The following is a 16,538-nucleotide window of genomic DNA, read 5'->3' on the forward strand; positions in this document are numbered from 1 at the left end:
CCGATATTTTCTAATACAATTTTCCGAATACGCTTCCTTCATATTCTTTCATTTCTTCACTTCGGTGACAGTAATCATTATGCCAAAAATACAGATAGGCTGTATAAAATTAGACATATTTTGAAACCTGTGACAACAGATATCACACCTTAAATATTTACTAGAGGTACGCACAAAGTATCTTTTTTCTAACATTTATAGTTTAGGAGTAATTGTAAATTGTATTAAGTGATGCACGTCAAGAGGGTCGGGCATGAAAATGGCTGGTCCAGGCATTCAAGTGTCACGCTCAGAAGCAGGTACTGAATGTGTTAATGCAGAGCGCTCTTGTATGATCATTTATGTTGGCAAAGGAATTCGTTTAACAATCTGCCGCATAATATTTTGGTTATCAATTGACAATTTCATTACCAGTCTCGATCTCGATCGTCGAATCGTATCGGACTAGATAAGCAGGGTATGGCCCTCATATACAGGTTTAACTTAGCCCGATTAATTCAACTCATTCCATGCCCTCTGATACATTTCTATCATTGATATTCTCGCCATTTATCCACATTTAACAAACTTTACTTGAGGAAACTGCAATATTCACTTAATTCTGTATTACGTGCCACGACATCTTATTACCACGGGGTTCAGAGCTTATCATTTGTTGCCGATACCTTCAATCCGTTGCCTGTTATTCATATATTTGAGCGAGTTATTTGGGTTTATGACATACCTGGACGTGTAGCAATCGGACACTCTATTTCATTGATGTTGATTTCACCATAAATTTCCAATGTCTTCACCAACTCCAATCTGACATTCATTGGAAGGTTATATTCTCCCCTTACTCAAAAGTGAAATTTCATATGACAGAAAAAATTTCATACTTAAGCATAGCCTAATCATAACCTTTTCTTTCAATGAAATCGACTTTTACCATGTCTCATATAGTTGAAAATAACTCACGATTACTCATCAACATATGTTTTACAATTAGGTGCACAGTTATTTTGAAATACAGTATGATATCCCGCCTTCCGATCCTATGTAGATTTTTACATTACTCACTATCCAGTTCGTCTGTCGATAGGTAACCATCCCATACATCATCATCTCCTTCGTCATTCATTATGAGATTGATTTCCTCCTCGTTGACAATAGCAAAATTATATTGTTTCAGATTTGAGGCAATGAAAATAGAAACGTCACTGGAGTCTTAGCTCTGTATCTTGTATGCGTTATTATCTAGTACTTCAATAATTTTGAACGGCCCGATGTAAAGATGAGCGAATTTAGAATAAAATCTCGCTGTAGGACAAGATATAGCAGGTTTCCCCACGAGAATGTAAGTTCCGACTCCAAAGGTTTCCGAAATCTCTTGTGCCTTAGCTTCTTGAGTCATCTTTCGGCCTGCTTTCTCATGCACGCTTGGGCTTGTTTTATGTTTTCTTCAATATCAGGTCTCTCCTCAATTGGTCTACTGATAATGTTGTTCCAGGGACATTTTGGATGTTCATTCATGTGAATAACACTCGGAATGTTGCCAATGGATTCATGCCATATGAAATTCATACAATCAGCTATCGTTGGCAAACATGAGGTCCACGTCCATTGACGTTCATGACAGGCAATCTGGCAATATTTTGCTATTTCTTTCATGACTCTCTCAGCCGCATGAGACTCTAGATGTCTTATAGAGCTAAATCTGTGTTGGATATTCATTTTTCTTAAGACTTCCGAAAACTCAGCTGACGTAAATTGTGTCCCATGGTCTGTTATTATACACTTCGGTTTACCCATTTTTGGTATTATTACTCTCTCCAAACTCCTAATAATTGACTTAGAATTGGCCTTCCTAATGGGCTGAAGCGACACGAATTTTGACATCACGTCAAGGACAACACAAAATGGTTTCCGCGTTTACCTACAGGTAAACCTCCATACAAGTCCATTGCGTACACTTCTTTAGGGCAATCTGGTTTCTTCGCCATCACGTCTAACTCTTAATTTCTTCTTTGTTTAAATCGATTTTATATGTTAGCTACTGGAATTATGGGTAAGTGTGTCTTATCTTGCAATTCCGAAAATAATAGCTTGGAAATAATACTAATGCTCGCACCGGTATCTAATAATGATAATACTCGAGTACCAAGTATCGTAACAGAAATGACAGGTAGTCCTCTCTTTAATCTCGTTCCATCAGGTTGACCGTCTTCATATAACAGTTCATCAGGTTCAAATTCCCAAGATTCAATCCCTGCTATAATCCATTCGTGTTGCTTGTAATCTAAATTTAATCTATTAAATTCATCATCTAATGTTGATTCCAAAACAAAGTGGGGGTTTTTTCACCCCGTCGTTACCTTGATTATTATTATTAAACGGTGTAGCTGCAGGATTCAATACTTTATCTGTACCTTCCTTTCTCTGTTCCTGTTGATACAGTAGGCTGGTCACACCTACACAATTGGCATTCATGTCCTGATTCTGTATTGCTCGTTCCCACTGTTTTCCTTCTTGCTGTTTCCTCAATTCATCAAGGTATCTTTCTCTTTCTTTGTTCGTCTCTTCATCTTGACGAGTATCCGACCGTCTCGTATTCTCTCGGTACCTGTTTTTACGATATGGCCATTTATCTCGGTATCAATTCCACCTTGTGCCTCTATAATACCTGGGATGTCTTCGATCCTCATTACGAAATGGTGTCAATCTCTGGCGTGTTTTATCATCCTTTCCATTCCGATGTTCTTCTCTTCGATAATCTTCATTCGTCGTCGGCCTTTCTCCTTGAATGTATCCATTATATCTATCATTCGTTTCTCCACCTTCGTTTCCTGCCGGCGTCACAACGTTTATCGTCGGATCGATGCGTCTTACTATTCGACTACTGACATGTGTTGTCGTGCTGTCAGTCTGCCCAAGTATTGATTCTGCCTGCACTGCAGATTGAACATTCGCTGCAGTAAGCAATCTTTGTATGTCCGGGGGAAATTGTTTAATTATCGCACGGACCATTTCCATCTCTGTGGGTGGTGAATCAAGCTCTTTTATCCTATGGAATTGCATTGTGAAATAATCAGCGAATCTGCTCGGTCCTGTCAGAGAATATTTCTTTGAATACAACTCAAGCCTAATTCCTTGTTGAATGTCAACGCCCCAGAATTTATCTAAGAAAGCCTGTTTGAAGCCAGCGTAGTCCTCAAAAATATATCGGAAGGCCTTGTACCAAATAAGCGGTGCTTCTTCTAAATGTCTCTCAACTGTCTTCAACTGACGTTCTGGATATACGCTTCTCGAAAATATTCCTCTATTTCCCTAAGAAATCCGCGAGGAGTCATGCTAGATCCTATATTTCCATTCAATTTCTTATGTCTATCCTCGTGTGTTTGTATCATATTAATGATTTGGGTTCCATTTCACGTGTGAATTATTCCATTATCATTAACATCGACACTAAACTGCGGCATCTCAAATTGACTACTCATTTCAGTCTTCCTTTCATCCACAGTCAATGTTTTGGCGATCAATCAAGGATGATACCAAATTTTTGCTAGTTTCATTCTCAATCCTCAGATTTTGCATATCCTTTTGAATCGCATTTAAATCATCCTTCAGCCCTTTATCTGCTGACTCATTAAAACTTTATTTTCGTCCGACTCTTCCGCTACCAGATTAAATCTATCATTAATTTGTTCTCTGGCCTGTGTTATCTCTTTCTGTATGTTTTCATTGGTACTATTTACCTCATCTGTTACTTTCTTAAATTTTTCTTCCCAACTAGCGTCGGATTCTTTCATCTTTCCTTGCATTACGTCCACTTCTTCTTTGAGCTCCTTAAGGTCTTGATCGACTTGAAATTGTAATTCTTGAATGCTCAATTTAAAATCAGCCTTTAGTTCCTCGAATTTTTCCTGAAAACTTCTCTTATTTTCGTTCATCGCTGCGCTTACTTCCTCCTTTAGGTTTTGTACATCTCCTTGTACTTCAGATATCCTTGATCCAAGCGACACAACTTCTTCTTGCATTACTTTCATATTCTGTTGTACCATCTCTGTGATCTTGCTGAAGGTTCCCTGCATTCTTTCTTGTGACTCATGAATTTCGTTTCTCGTAGCCTCTTTCATCCTTTCTTGTAACTCATGGATTTCTGTCTTCATATTCTCTTGTGATTCCCGGATTTCCGTCCTGGTATTATCTTGTAGTTCACGAATTTCATTCCTCGTGACTTCTTGTGTCCTTTCTTGTGATTCACGGATTTCATTTCTCGTAACTTCCTGTGATTCACGAATTTCCGCTCTTGTGTTTTCTTATGATTCTTGAATTCTTTTTTCTGTATTCTCTTGCGAATCACGTACTTCCTGAATTCTGTTTTCCTGCGATTCCTGCATCTTATTCATCTTTCCTGCTAGCTCCTCCAGCAACAACTTGACATGCGCGAGTGATGCCATTCTAATTTTCCTACACCGTTACCTATTAATGTTATTAATACACTCTTAAACAGTCCTCTATCAATGTTTGCACACGACGCTCCCTACTCTCACCTAATGAACCTCACAATACAAATTGATACTTTAAATGTATAGGTCTCTCCAGATCTGACTTGAACTGAGACAGATAACCAATGATAAGTGCCAAGAAACAAGATTCAACAGAATCTCTTTGTGCTTTATATATTTTTCTTCTCCGTTATAAGACCATTATAAAGCCTGCCATCACCTTTTCAGCGTGATATCTATCTCTTTGAATCACCTACTGGGCAGTCACAAAAAACTCTTAAGATACATCTCCATTCATTGAGATGAAGTGAAGCTCCAGTTTATTCCTATACATTTGAAGATGTATCTCAGAGAGAATCCACTGATGAGATGTATCTCAAGGAGCAAAGGTCATTGCTGAGACAAAGCTTTTTTTATTTATATACATCTGAGATGTGTGTCAATATTTATGAGATGAGAGATACATCTCAGGTTTATTTGTATCACCCAATATTGTTTTATATGCAATGATTTCTTTGTATACCGCTAAAGTGTATTGTCCATTTGTTTAGTCCTTATGTTTAGTTTTAGTTACTTTGATTATAACAAAACTTAAATGTGCACAGTACCTTTCATAATTCAAAAATGTTATTATTGTGGTAGGCATATGTGCATTGTCTGCCTCCTTCCCATTCCTCTCCCTGATTACAAACACACACATTAGTACAGTCACCATAGTTACACAGGTTATCAGACAAATCTTAACACTTTCTGAGTACCCAGGGTTGTTGACCTTGATGTCCCAAGCCCCAGTCATGAAATGACTACGACAACAATGTGCGTTAATTTCTTTGTTCCGTCGTCGTCTTTAAATTTTAAAAGCCATACCAAACCCCATGGCGCAACAGCCCCCAGGGGCAGTGGCCTACAAAGTGACCGCTGCTCAGCCCGAAGGCCTGCAGATTATATTTTCCTAACGTTTCTATTATTGAAGCTGTTGATACATTTGCATCTTGATTTCAGTCACGGGTAATTTCTACCCCAGCGCGTGTGCTAACATAAGTATATTTTAATTTTCACATTGACTGTTTGTTAAGCGATACTTATTTGGTGGTGAAAAATAAGTTATTAGTAGAAGTCATGAGTGATATAGATGTCATTTATAAAAGTGGCCATAGAAACGATAACACCGCTGTGCGTAAGACAATAAGGTATCTTTTTTCAGTAAATCTCCGTCATGAATTTGATGAGGACTATATCCCAGTAGCTATGAGACTTCATGTTTATAAACACGCTCATTTCTCACTGAGAGGTGTAGTAGACTTGATAATTCTATTTTTGAGTTTTATCTGTGTAATACCAGTCTAAACTGTTGTTCGCATTTATTTCCGTTTCATCAGTAGTAAGTGTTTTGGCCTCTAGCAAGTACTATAGCATAGTAGTGTAGTCAAATAACTGAAGAGAGAGATGATCCACCTGATAGCCGCCCCAATTAGGGAATCAAAAGATCGGCCTCCTAATCAGTTCATGTGAATTAATATTTTATATAATACTTGGATTAAGATTGTCTCTTTCAGATTTTATTTGAGAAAGAATATCCAGTACAAGGTTGTTCAAGTAAGGGGAGTACGAGTGGTGTCTTACAATCGCCAATGAATTTTTCAACGCTGAGTCCACTATGGTCTGAATAATAGTGTCCGGGATTTTGTTTATTTTTAAGAAGTTCAGCATCTTCTTAGGATTTGTCCCTCTAGCGCCAGTCATAAGGCCATTGACTTCCCATTTTGTAATTTCGTACCTCTTTCCGAGATCCTTAAGGCGTGGTTCATATATGGCCTTTTTCTCCTCACACACTAATGGAGGCTGTTGTTTAATAATTTAAATTACTCATTATAAAAATGAAGTTATACTAATTCTACGTTCTACATGAGTGACCCCATATTAACATTTAATATAACTATTCTCTAGCTATGTACTTTAGGTTCTTCGAGGTACAAATAGACATCATATTTTTCTTATCCCCTTTAACAGGAAGTGGACTACTTATACACGATCGTTTATACCAATAAACTGGTCGGGTAAAATTTACTCAATGAGCACTTGTACGTTACAAAACCAAGCACACATCCTGGTGGGTTTAAATATCCTGCTTGCAGACCATAAGATGGTTATTAGGTTTGAGTAACAGGAATGTAGCCATCAAGAGCTGAATCATTGCCTTCGAGATGTGTACGCAACGGCTGAACACAAGGTGCCAACGAGCGAAGCGAACTGGCAAGAGAGAGAGCGTGATAAGCAGACCACCCACCCTACCTATATGACTACGCCCCGCCAGTCACTTAGAAGGACCATGATTTGAATACAACATACAAAACAAACATTCTATTCCTCTTCTAGTATTTTTCAGTTACCTGGCACATACAGAAATTCTGATCTTGACAGCCTCTATGTGGTCTGAAACCACGTTGGTTTTCATCCAACTTACTCGCAACCACTAATTGCATGCTTCCTTCCAAAATGCCAGTGAACACATTGCCTGGTGTACTGATCAATGAAATACCTCAATAGTTTTGGCAATCCTTCCCATTTCCTTGCTTATAGATAGGTACAATTACTGCTTTTTTCCAATCAGAAGGACTACTTACTAACAATCCGTGCTAATCCTATTACTCTGCGAAGCCATTTTTCCCTGCCTTCCCACTATGTTTCACCATTTCAGGTCTAATTTCATCTATTCCTACTGCTTTTTGACAGTGGAGTTGATTTACCATCCTTTTCAGTCCTGAAGCATAATTTCACCACCATCATTGTCCTCCTGCCCTTGAGCTCGGTTGTTTATGACGTCCCTTTACATTGAGAAGATTTTCAAAATATTCCTTCTACCTGTCCAGTGATTCCCTGGGATTTATTATGAATTCACCTGATTTGCCCAAGACACTCTTCATTTTCTTCATTTTCTTTCTCCCTCCCTTTAGTTTCTTTATTACTGTCCAGTAGGGCATAAAAAAATCTATGTAGCCTTTTAGGTTAAAGAGAGGCATTACATCTCCATGATTCCATGCACAGACAAGAAAAAATATGCTAGCTGGCAATGTTTGTTGTTACAAGATATTAGAATCATTCTGTATTGATGGTTTTCACTTTACAAAGGAAAATTTAATGTGTCGTATTCAATACAACATAACTCCATCATCATTAGTTATGTTATGTTGAATAGGAGGACACATTAAATTTTCCTTTATAAAATGTTTGTTGTGTCAGAAAAAAAAAAAGTTTTGGGAAAATCGTAAGATCAATGTGCACTGCCTGCGGAAATCTACGCTTGTGCTTTAACCCTTTTTTCGAGTCATACCCTACTAAACTCAGTCTATAGAGGTAACATACAATTGCATTTCATTAGTAGGGCCTGGATTTGGCAAAGCACAGGAATCAAATCAATGGGAAAAGGCTGAACAATTTAAGGTTTGCAGACGACATTACACTTTTGGCCAACGACATCGATGAACTACAAACTCTAATACAAGATCTTGTCTCAGCCTGTCAAAAAGTGGGACTACCCATGAACCTTTCTAAAACCAAAGTAATGCTGAACAAATGGGCCCCAGCAGGAAAGCTGCATGTGGGAAACACCACATTACAACAGGTCAATGAATTTGTCTATCTTGGGCAACTTGTAAACATGAAAGGGGACTTAAGACCGGAAATCTTCCGACGTATCAAACTAGGATGGCAAGCCTACGGAAGAAATTCTTCAATCTTCAAATCCAACATGCCACCCCACCTAAAGAAGATAGTCTTTGACCAGAGTGTTCTCCCCGTACTGACTTACGGTTGTGAAACCTGGACGTTCAGCGAGTTTGTAAGCAAAAATTCAGAACAACCCAAAGAGCTATGGAACGGTTCATGCTAGGCTTGACGAAGAAAGACAGGAAGAGAGCAGATTACATCAGGTCAGTCACAAAGGTCAGTGACATTTTAGAAAGGGTGTTTACCCTAAAATGGCAGTGGGCAGGCCATGTTGCTCGGAGAACTGATGGTAGGTGGACAAAGCTTGTGCTTGAGTGGTGTCCAAAATATCATCTCAGACCAAGGGGAAGACCACCGGACAGATGGGATAAAGACATCCGGAAGATTACTGGGATCAATTGGCAGAACATCGCTCAAGACTGTCCCAGATGGAGAGACCTCATGAAAACCTACCTTGCTTCGGACTTAAAGAGGCCACATCGTAAAAACGATTGAATATGGCTGATAGTGATAGTGAATTTATACAGTCTACTGCTTTCTAATTTGACAGTTTTAAATAATCAAATTAAAGGTATAATCAAAATACTCTAAATATTTAAATGTTATCCCCTATAAATCGTAGAGTATATTGCACAATGTATTATTGTAATTATTTTCTGTTGCCCTCATGCCCTGAAAATGAAACAAGTTAGTGTTACTAAATAAAGTTAATATAGGATTTATTAAGTAACAAACAGTGCAGCAATTTTTTTTAAATTGTGATGCACAGTGTGTTACCAAGTACTTCTCCAAGTATTCCATTGTGATGTTTTGGCGCTGATCTGATAAAATTATCTTGTTGGCTGAGAAGGACCGTTCAACTTCACAGGAAGTCACTGGTGCATATTTTAACACGTTGAAGACGATTTCACCCCTTCACCCCGTATGGGGTGACGGACGCTCATACAAAGTATCATATGTCACCCCTCATGGGGTGACACGGCAGTGTGTCCAGGTCTCTCAACTTTAGGCTGTCGCGCAAAACTAGCGCTACCATTCGCTGTTGTATTGCATTGCTTGTTCATGTAAGGTGTTCATAGAGTGCAGCGCACTTCCCATTCCTTTCTCAGCAAGCTGTGGATTGCACAACTGACAGTGGAATTTCTCTGACATTTGTTACCCCATGCAACCATCAGAATTCAGTTTTTAATGGCAAGGAAAATAATATGGATTGGAGTCTATTATTACTTTATTCTTACATACTGGTTGAGATTTAGCGTTCAGAGGAAATTGTAAACCGAGGCTACGTGTGAATAAAAAATTTTTCTGCAAACCTGAGAATGTTTCCCAGTAATTGTCACTGGCTGGTGATACGGTTGAATCATCACACGATGCAGCACCGGAATCTTTCCTAGTGTCCTCACTACACAAAATACTGTCCAATTCAGGCTCGGAAAAGGTGGCATCACACTGCAAATCCGAAATGTCAACATCACTTTATTCAGCACTTGAACCCTTTTCAAGTTCTTCTTCTATCTCTCTATCGGTAATCATGGCTTACTCGACACAGAAACACTTACAACATGAATTAAATTCTTGTCACAAAAACAAGGAACTCTTTGAAAGGCGTGTAAACCAACAGCTCACAACACAGAGCACAATGTTCCACAACAACAAAAGTAAAAAGGCGCACTTTCTCTGTTGCATTTTCAACCTAATAACCATGTCACCCCAATAGGGGGACACAAAAATAGTAACTTTGAACATAAATTATTTCTTTGATTATCATCTACGAATGAAATTATGCACATCCGTAGCCCACAACAACCTGAAATATGTGTATCGCATTTTCGCAGTTTACCATGAAAAAAGCAAATGTACACGTTGACGTTAATGTGTTAAAAGATAAAACTAGCTGGGTGAAATATCTTCTAGGGGCTATTCTTCTTTGCCACTAATGAAACTTCAACCAATGAAAGGCGCCTAGCCATCCAAGATTCTGAGAAAGGATTTATGCAGTTAAGGCACTCAGACCTACTATATTTAACAGACAAAGGGTTAGGAATTTTAAGGCCAACTTTTAGAAATTGAAATATATTCTACATTTGATGAAATTTGCCTATTATTTTGCAAGGCCTATGGTCTGAAAATTAAATGAACTGATACAGTTTTTAAATTTTTTGAATGATTACCTAGATATGTACGAAAATGTTTCATTCTTCACATATGTAAAAATACACTGCTGTGCAAAACTTAATGGCAAGATAGGTAAAGTAGCATAAATGAAATGGCGTATGGCTTTTAGTGCCGGGAGTGTCCGAGGACAAGTTCGGCTCGGCCAGATGCAGGTCTTTTGATTTGGCATCCATAGGCGACCTGCGCGTCGTGATGAGGATGAAATGATGATGAAGACGACACATACACCCAGCTCCCGTGTCAGCGAAATTAACCAATTATGGTTAAAATTCCCGACCCTGCCGGGAATCGAACCCGGGACCCCTGTGACCAAAGGCCAGCACGCTAACCATTTAGCCATGGAGCTGGACAAAGTAGCATAACATATCAGCTTCTCAGTGGAAATGAATGAAAGTGCAGTAACATGTTGCTGGAGGTCTTCCACACGTGCATAGAAATTTGGCATGAGGTCATCTATAGCGCCAATTGGGTCTGGCCCTACAAAACGAGGTAGTTGAAGGAACAGGACAAGACTGTGAGTCAATCAGCGAGCTGTTACGGTGCACTGTGGTGATGTCATTCATCACAACATGGCCTGGAGGCAACGTTTGGATGACTTCACGTGGGGAAAAATCATTGGGAAACTGGAAGAAGGACGAAGTATGACAAGTGTAGCCCAGGAGTTTGGTATTGCTCACAGCATTGTTTCATGTGCTTGGAGAGCATTCTGAACCACAGGCACTGCTGCCCAAAGGAGGGGAAGGAGTCGACCACGGTCATCTACAGCAGCAGATGACCGCTAGATTGTCCAACAGGCAAGAAGAGAGCTATGCCAAACTGCAGGTGCAGTTGCAACCACATTAACAGGACTGCAAGGCACCCAATCTCATGCTCCACAGGGGCATGGCGACTCCATGGGGGTGGTCTGTTTGCCCGGCGACCATTACGTTGTGTTCAGTTTACACCCGCACAACGGCGGCTCCGTTTGCAATGGTCTGGACCGACGAGGAGTGGGGTCGCATGCTCTTCTCAGATGAGAACTGAGTCAGTCTGAGTAGTGATTCAAGATGTACCCTCATCTGACAAAAAGTGGGAACACGTAATGCACCCAGGAACTTTGTTGAACATGATCATGAGGCATAATGTTGCATGGGCGTACCGACCGTCAAATATTTGAATAGGGTACACTCATTGTTCAATGTTATTGTGACAGTGTACTCCTTCCGTGCTTGATGGGATTTGAGTCAGGGGAAGAGGCCCGTCCATTCGCCGAATATCCTCTCGTTCCAAGAGCTCCTCCTCCTGCGCTGTTTGATGCGGTCGTGCTTTGTCATCCATAAAAATGAAGTCAGGGCCGAATGAACCCCTGAAAAGATGCACACCCATTTGTGGTGTCCAGGGGACCATTATGAGCTTTGGTGACTTACGTGTAATTTATTGTCTCTGTATAAAAGTGTGATTTCGGTTTGTCTCATCGCATGTTCCTTTCAGCTGCCTGCCGTACCATACTGTAGCAGTTCTTCGTATGTATGGTTCAAGTTTCATCGAGCTATGTTACTTGTCGGTGACACAACATGCGAAAGTTAGTGTATTTTTGTCCTTAAGTTTTGCACGGCAGTGTATGTAATATTACCAAGAAACTCAGCTATTATATCAGAACCACAATTCGCTGGCATTTTTCATTTTCAGTCGTATACAAGTAAAGGAATGGAATATGTAATTAAGAATCCAGGCCCTATTTATTAGTATTTTTTACAAAACATATAGTGAAATACAACTAATCAAACTAATTTGCAATAATTGACCAAAATATTAATTTCCATAACATGCAGCATTCATTTTCTGCTCGACTATAATTTGTTGTCCATAACAGGGAATGGGTCAACCGTTGTGATTGAACCAAACCTCATTGCTCATTAAATGAAGTATGGGACTATAATTTGGTCTCATGATTTGAAAACATGAATACAGCACACAATTTACAGTATTAATAAGAATGGATGAAATCTGAGTGTTTTAAGTCCTGTTGTGAAAAATGTTTTTTGAGAACTTTTAGGATATAGAACCACGCAAACTGTGTCAAGAAGAGAATTTTACCAGTAAAGTACAAAATTATTATACTGATTGACTATAGAAATACCGTAACCATTGTTATTGTTTTGTCTGTATGTTGTCCTTGTTTTATGTTTTTATTTATGTTATTCTTTCATCATATTTACTTTTGATTATTTGTCTTAAAGACAGTTCATTTTATCTACTTTTGTTATGAATTTTACAGCTTGTGAATTTGCCTGCTAAGATCTCTGTTGACCAGATTATTGAGAACTATGTCAAGCACAAGACATCTAGTAAAAGTAATACCCCAAATAAGTAAGTATATCAGAGATTTATTGTTGAATGAGTATTAAAATTTAAAAATTTGCAGTTGATCCTCACTTCTACATCACTCAGCACCTCAAAAACCTGGTTACCTCAGTCTTGCTCCTTCACATTGTGGGACACTAAAACAATCTTTGTCCCTGTACACGTAACCATCAAATGTACACACATTATTTGCTTATTTATGTACCAGTACCAAATAGAAACTTTGTTAAATTTCCATTTGAACATTCCTTCAACACATGGAAAGGATTAATCTCATAAAAATTTGATTTGATTGACCAGTATATTGTGTTCTGTTATTCACTTCCACTGTTATTTATAGTTTCAAGTTATAATTAATTACTAGGTTGGTCTGTATGTTTACTTTATTTTCAGGGAGGTTGCACTACTTGATGTTACAAATGGCATCAAGGAATATTTTAATGTCATGCTAGGCACTCAGCTGCTGTACAAATTTGAAAGACCTCAATATGCTGAGGTAAGAAGTTAAATTTTTATTATTTCTAAAGATTTGTTCTTATAAATTAGTAAGAAACCAAAGCTTAAGATCTTGTTTTTGATTGTACTGTGGGAAAGGAAAAAAAAAAAAAAAAAAAAAAAGCGAAATCAAACTACAATGGTTCCTGGCTTTAAATTCACCATAATTCACTTCCACTCATTACACTTGTTACTGGAATTCCACTCTGAATATCTTAGCAATATGGCTGGCATATTCACTGCATGAATCGTTGGTTTGGAGATCAGTGCTGACACCTGTATCAGGACATTCATTTTAATTCTAGGTTTCTGTAATCATCATCATTCTCCACTATTCAGATGCAGATGCACTCTAGTTTTCCATCCACCACTTTTCTTCCCTCGTATTCCAGTCCACGTTATGCTATTTGAACGTTTTTATTAGATCCATCCATCATAATATGGGTTTTCCTCATCCTTTCTTTCCCTTCATTTGGAATTCTGTGGTTTTCCTTGGCATCCATTTAAAGAGGCCACATCGTCTATTTTTTTCCTTCAAATTATCAACAACCTTTCAACCTTTAGTTTTATTCATATGTCCTTTTTTAAGGGCCAGTGACCTAGGAGTGAGGCCCCCTTAAACAACAAGCATCATATGTCCTCCTTTTTCACACTTATTTTCTCCTTATCTTCTGTAACATACATCTCAGAACTTTAATTTCTACGGGGATATGATAGCCAACTGACATCATTGCTAGCTTTCCACCAAAGTAACTGTGCTTTGAATCCTGACCAATACAAGCTTCTTTAAATGGTAAGTCATGTCCATCTGGTTCAAATTCCCTTTATAATTGGAGACCCAGTGGCTATGATCATGGTATTAATCATGTAAAAAAAAAAAAAAAAATTTATAATAATAATAATAATTTTGTCCTTCATTGTCAGTGTTGTAAACTGCCTATATCATAATAGGTATGTGTGTATTCGACCCTTGTTCAATTTCTATACGTGGTCGGGTATGAAGTGAAATTAATCAATCTTCATAGTGAGTTTTTACGCCCGGATCCTGATGTCAACCTCATCAGAGGAGTTAACCCATCGACTGAATTACTTTTTGTTTTGGATTATTTAAACTATTTTCTCATATGATGCTCATGATATAATACAATTCCTCAAATTTAATTAGTGTTAAAATTTAAAAATTTGCAGTTGATCATTCAGTACCTTAAAAACCTGACTACCTCATTCTTACTTGCTCCTTCACAGCGTGAGCCACAGAAACACTCTGAGTCTCACGCATCCTTGCCGTACACTTCAATTACAGGGTACAGTGTGATGATTCATTCCATCGTAACTGACTTGATCAGATACCTGATGTTCTGTTGCACTGCTTCTTGAGACAGGAATATGTCCTGGACCACATGGAAAATTACCGGATCTCGTCAAGTACACTAGTGTCAGAAAGTTTACTCACCTACGAAAATTAATAATTTTCTTAAATAACTGTTTTGTGTGTGATGATAAGTGGTACTTTAGTTCTGTTATGTACGGATGCTTTCAGCACTTTCATAAAGCTATTTCAGCGCATATTGCGAGATTTTACTTTATCTTTTCTAAGAAGTTGACAGATTTATGGTCCCCAGCTCTTACTACCTGCTTCTACCTGGTAATAAACATGCCTCTCTCATGTGATTACTTGGATAACTTCCGGCCCTTTACCAGGTAATAAACATGCCTCTCTCACATGATTACTTTTGTTTCCTCGCTGTCTTGGAAGTCAACAGTTAGCCTACAGAAGTTTTACTCCCTGCGGGTGGGGGACGCACATGTAGAATACACCCGCGGTACCCCCTGCCTGTTGTAAGAGGCGACTAACAGGGGCCCAAGGGGCTCTCAACTTGGGAGTGTGGATTGGCGACCACGGGGCCCTTAGCTGAGTCTTGGCATTGCTTCCACTTACTTGTGCCAGGCTCCTCACTTTCATCTATCCTGTCCGATCTCCCTTGGTCAACTCTTGTTCTTTTCCGATCCTGACGTTATTAGAGCATTCGAGGCCTAGGGAGTCTTTCATTTCACACCCTTCGTAGCCCTTGCCTTTCTTCGTCCGTTACTTCATCTTTCGAAGTGACTGATCCTTTCTTTCTTCTTCTTTTCTCTCTCCTTACCCCCTGTAGGTGGGGGACGCAGACGAATAATACACCCACGGTATCCCCTGCCTGTCGTGAGAAGCTACTAAAAGGGGCAACCAAGGGATGTTTGAATTAGAACCATGAAACCACTTTTGATTCGTACCATCATGCGGGGAACACCCTGGGTTGCCTGTACTTGCGAGTTGTACCACTATATTCGGTACGAAATGGGTTTGTGATTAGTAGCAGCCTGGCTGGGGGGTTTCCAGTACCCACGCGTCGTACCCATGTGAGCAACACCGCGAGTCTGGGCATTGCCTGTGAGTTGTACCACTATATAAGCAACACCGTGGGTCTGCATTGCCTGTGATTAGTATCCACTATGTGAGAAAAACCACGGGGCCCGTGGGACCGGCACCCATGACTAGTACACCTAGGTGAGGAAACTCATCGGTTTGCGTTGGCTCTGAGTGGCGCCATTGTGTGAGAAACACCATAGGTCTGCGTTACCTGTACGAAGTACAATACTTGTGAGTAGTATCATCTTGTGTGGAACACCGCAAAGTATCATCTTGTGTGGAACACCGTGAGTCTTCGCTACTTTTGATTAGTACCCCAACATGACAAATACCATGGTTCTACTTTACTCGCGACATGTACCATTCTGTGGGGCCTTAGATGTGGATTTTGCACCCCTTTAGACATCAAGCATCATTGTGCTTTATGAGTGGTCCCTTGGTCAGTAATTTGTGATCCTTTTTTGAGTCTGATCCACTGTTTTTGTTTTTCTCGTTTTATTTTTTGTTGGGTTTATGTCCATCCCTTCATTCTTCATGACATTTTTTATTTTATTTTGGTCAGTGGATGAAATTGAAATTTTTGTTATTTCATTTCGTACCATTACGGGCCAATGACCTCAATGTTAGGCCCCTTTAAACAACAAGCATCATCATCATCATCATCCTACAGAAGTTATCCTGAGCAGTTGTATGTTAATCTCTGTACCAGATTGTTAATTTTCTACATTGTTATCTGGGCATAACTACGGTAATAACACACATCAGTTGAATATGGGCAAGAAGGCTAATATAACCCAAGAAAACAGAGCCAAGGCTTGTGCTTATAAAGAAATTGGGTAGTCGAACTGAAAAATTGCTGAAAAATTTTAAATTTCAGAGTGCAGCATTTGCGTTTCATTGCTTGT

The 16,538-nt window shown here is 39.1% G+C and overlaps 1 protein-coding gene across 3 annotated transcripts in view; it reads left to right on the forward strand.

The window, feature by feature from the left end:
• Window positions 1-16,538, forward strand: part of MRG15 (MORF-related gene 15) — a 136,254-nt gene that overhangs the window by 71,382 nt on the left and 48,334 nt on the right. For all 3 annotated transcript variants that reach the window (XM_067137140.2, XM_067137139.2, XM_067137141.2), the window contains exons 6-7: window positions 12,646-12,737; window positions 13,125-13,227. In XM_067137140.2, the coding sequence (XP_066993241.1) occupies window positions 12,646-12,737; window positions 13,125-13,227 (195 nt within the window). The remainder of the gene's footprint in view (window positions 1-12,645; window positions 12,738-13,124; window positions 13,228-16,538) is intronic.

Source organism: Anabrus simplex, chromosome 1 (assembly GCF_040414725.1).
Source record: "Anabrus simplex isolate iqAnaSimp1 chromosome 1, ASM4041472v1, whole genome shotgun sequence".
NCBI lineage: Eukaryota > Metazoa > Arthropoda > Insecta > Orthoptera > Tettigoniidae > Anabrus > Anabrus simplex.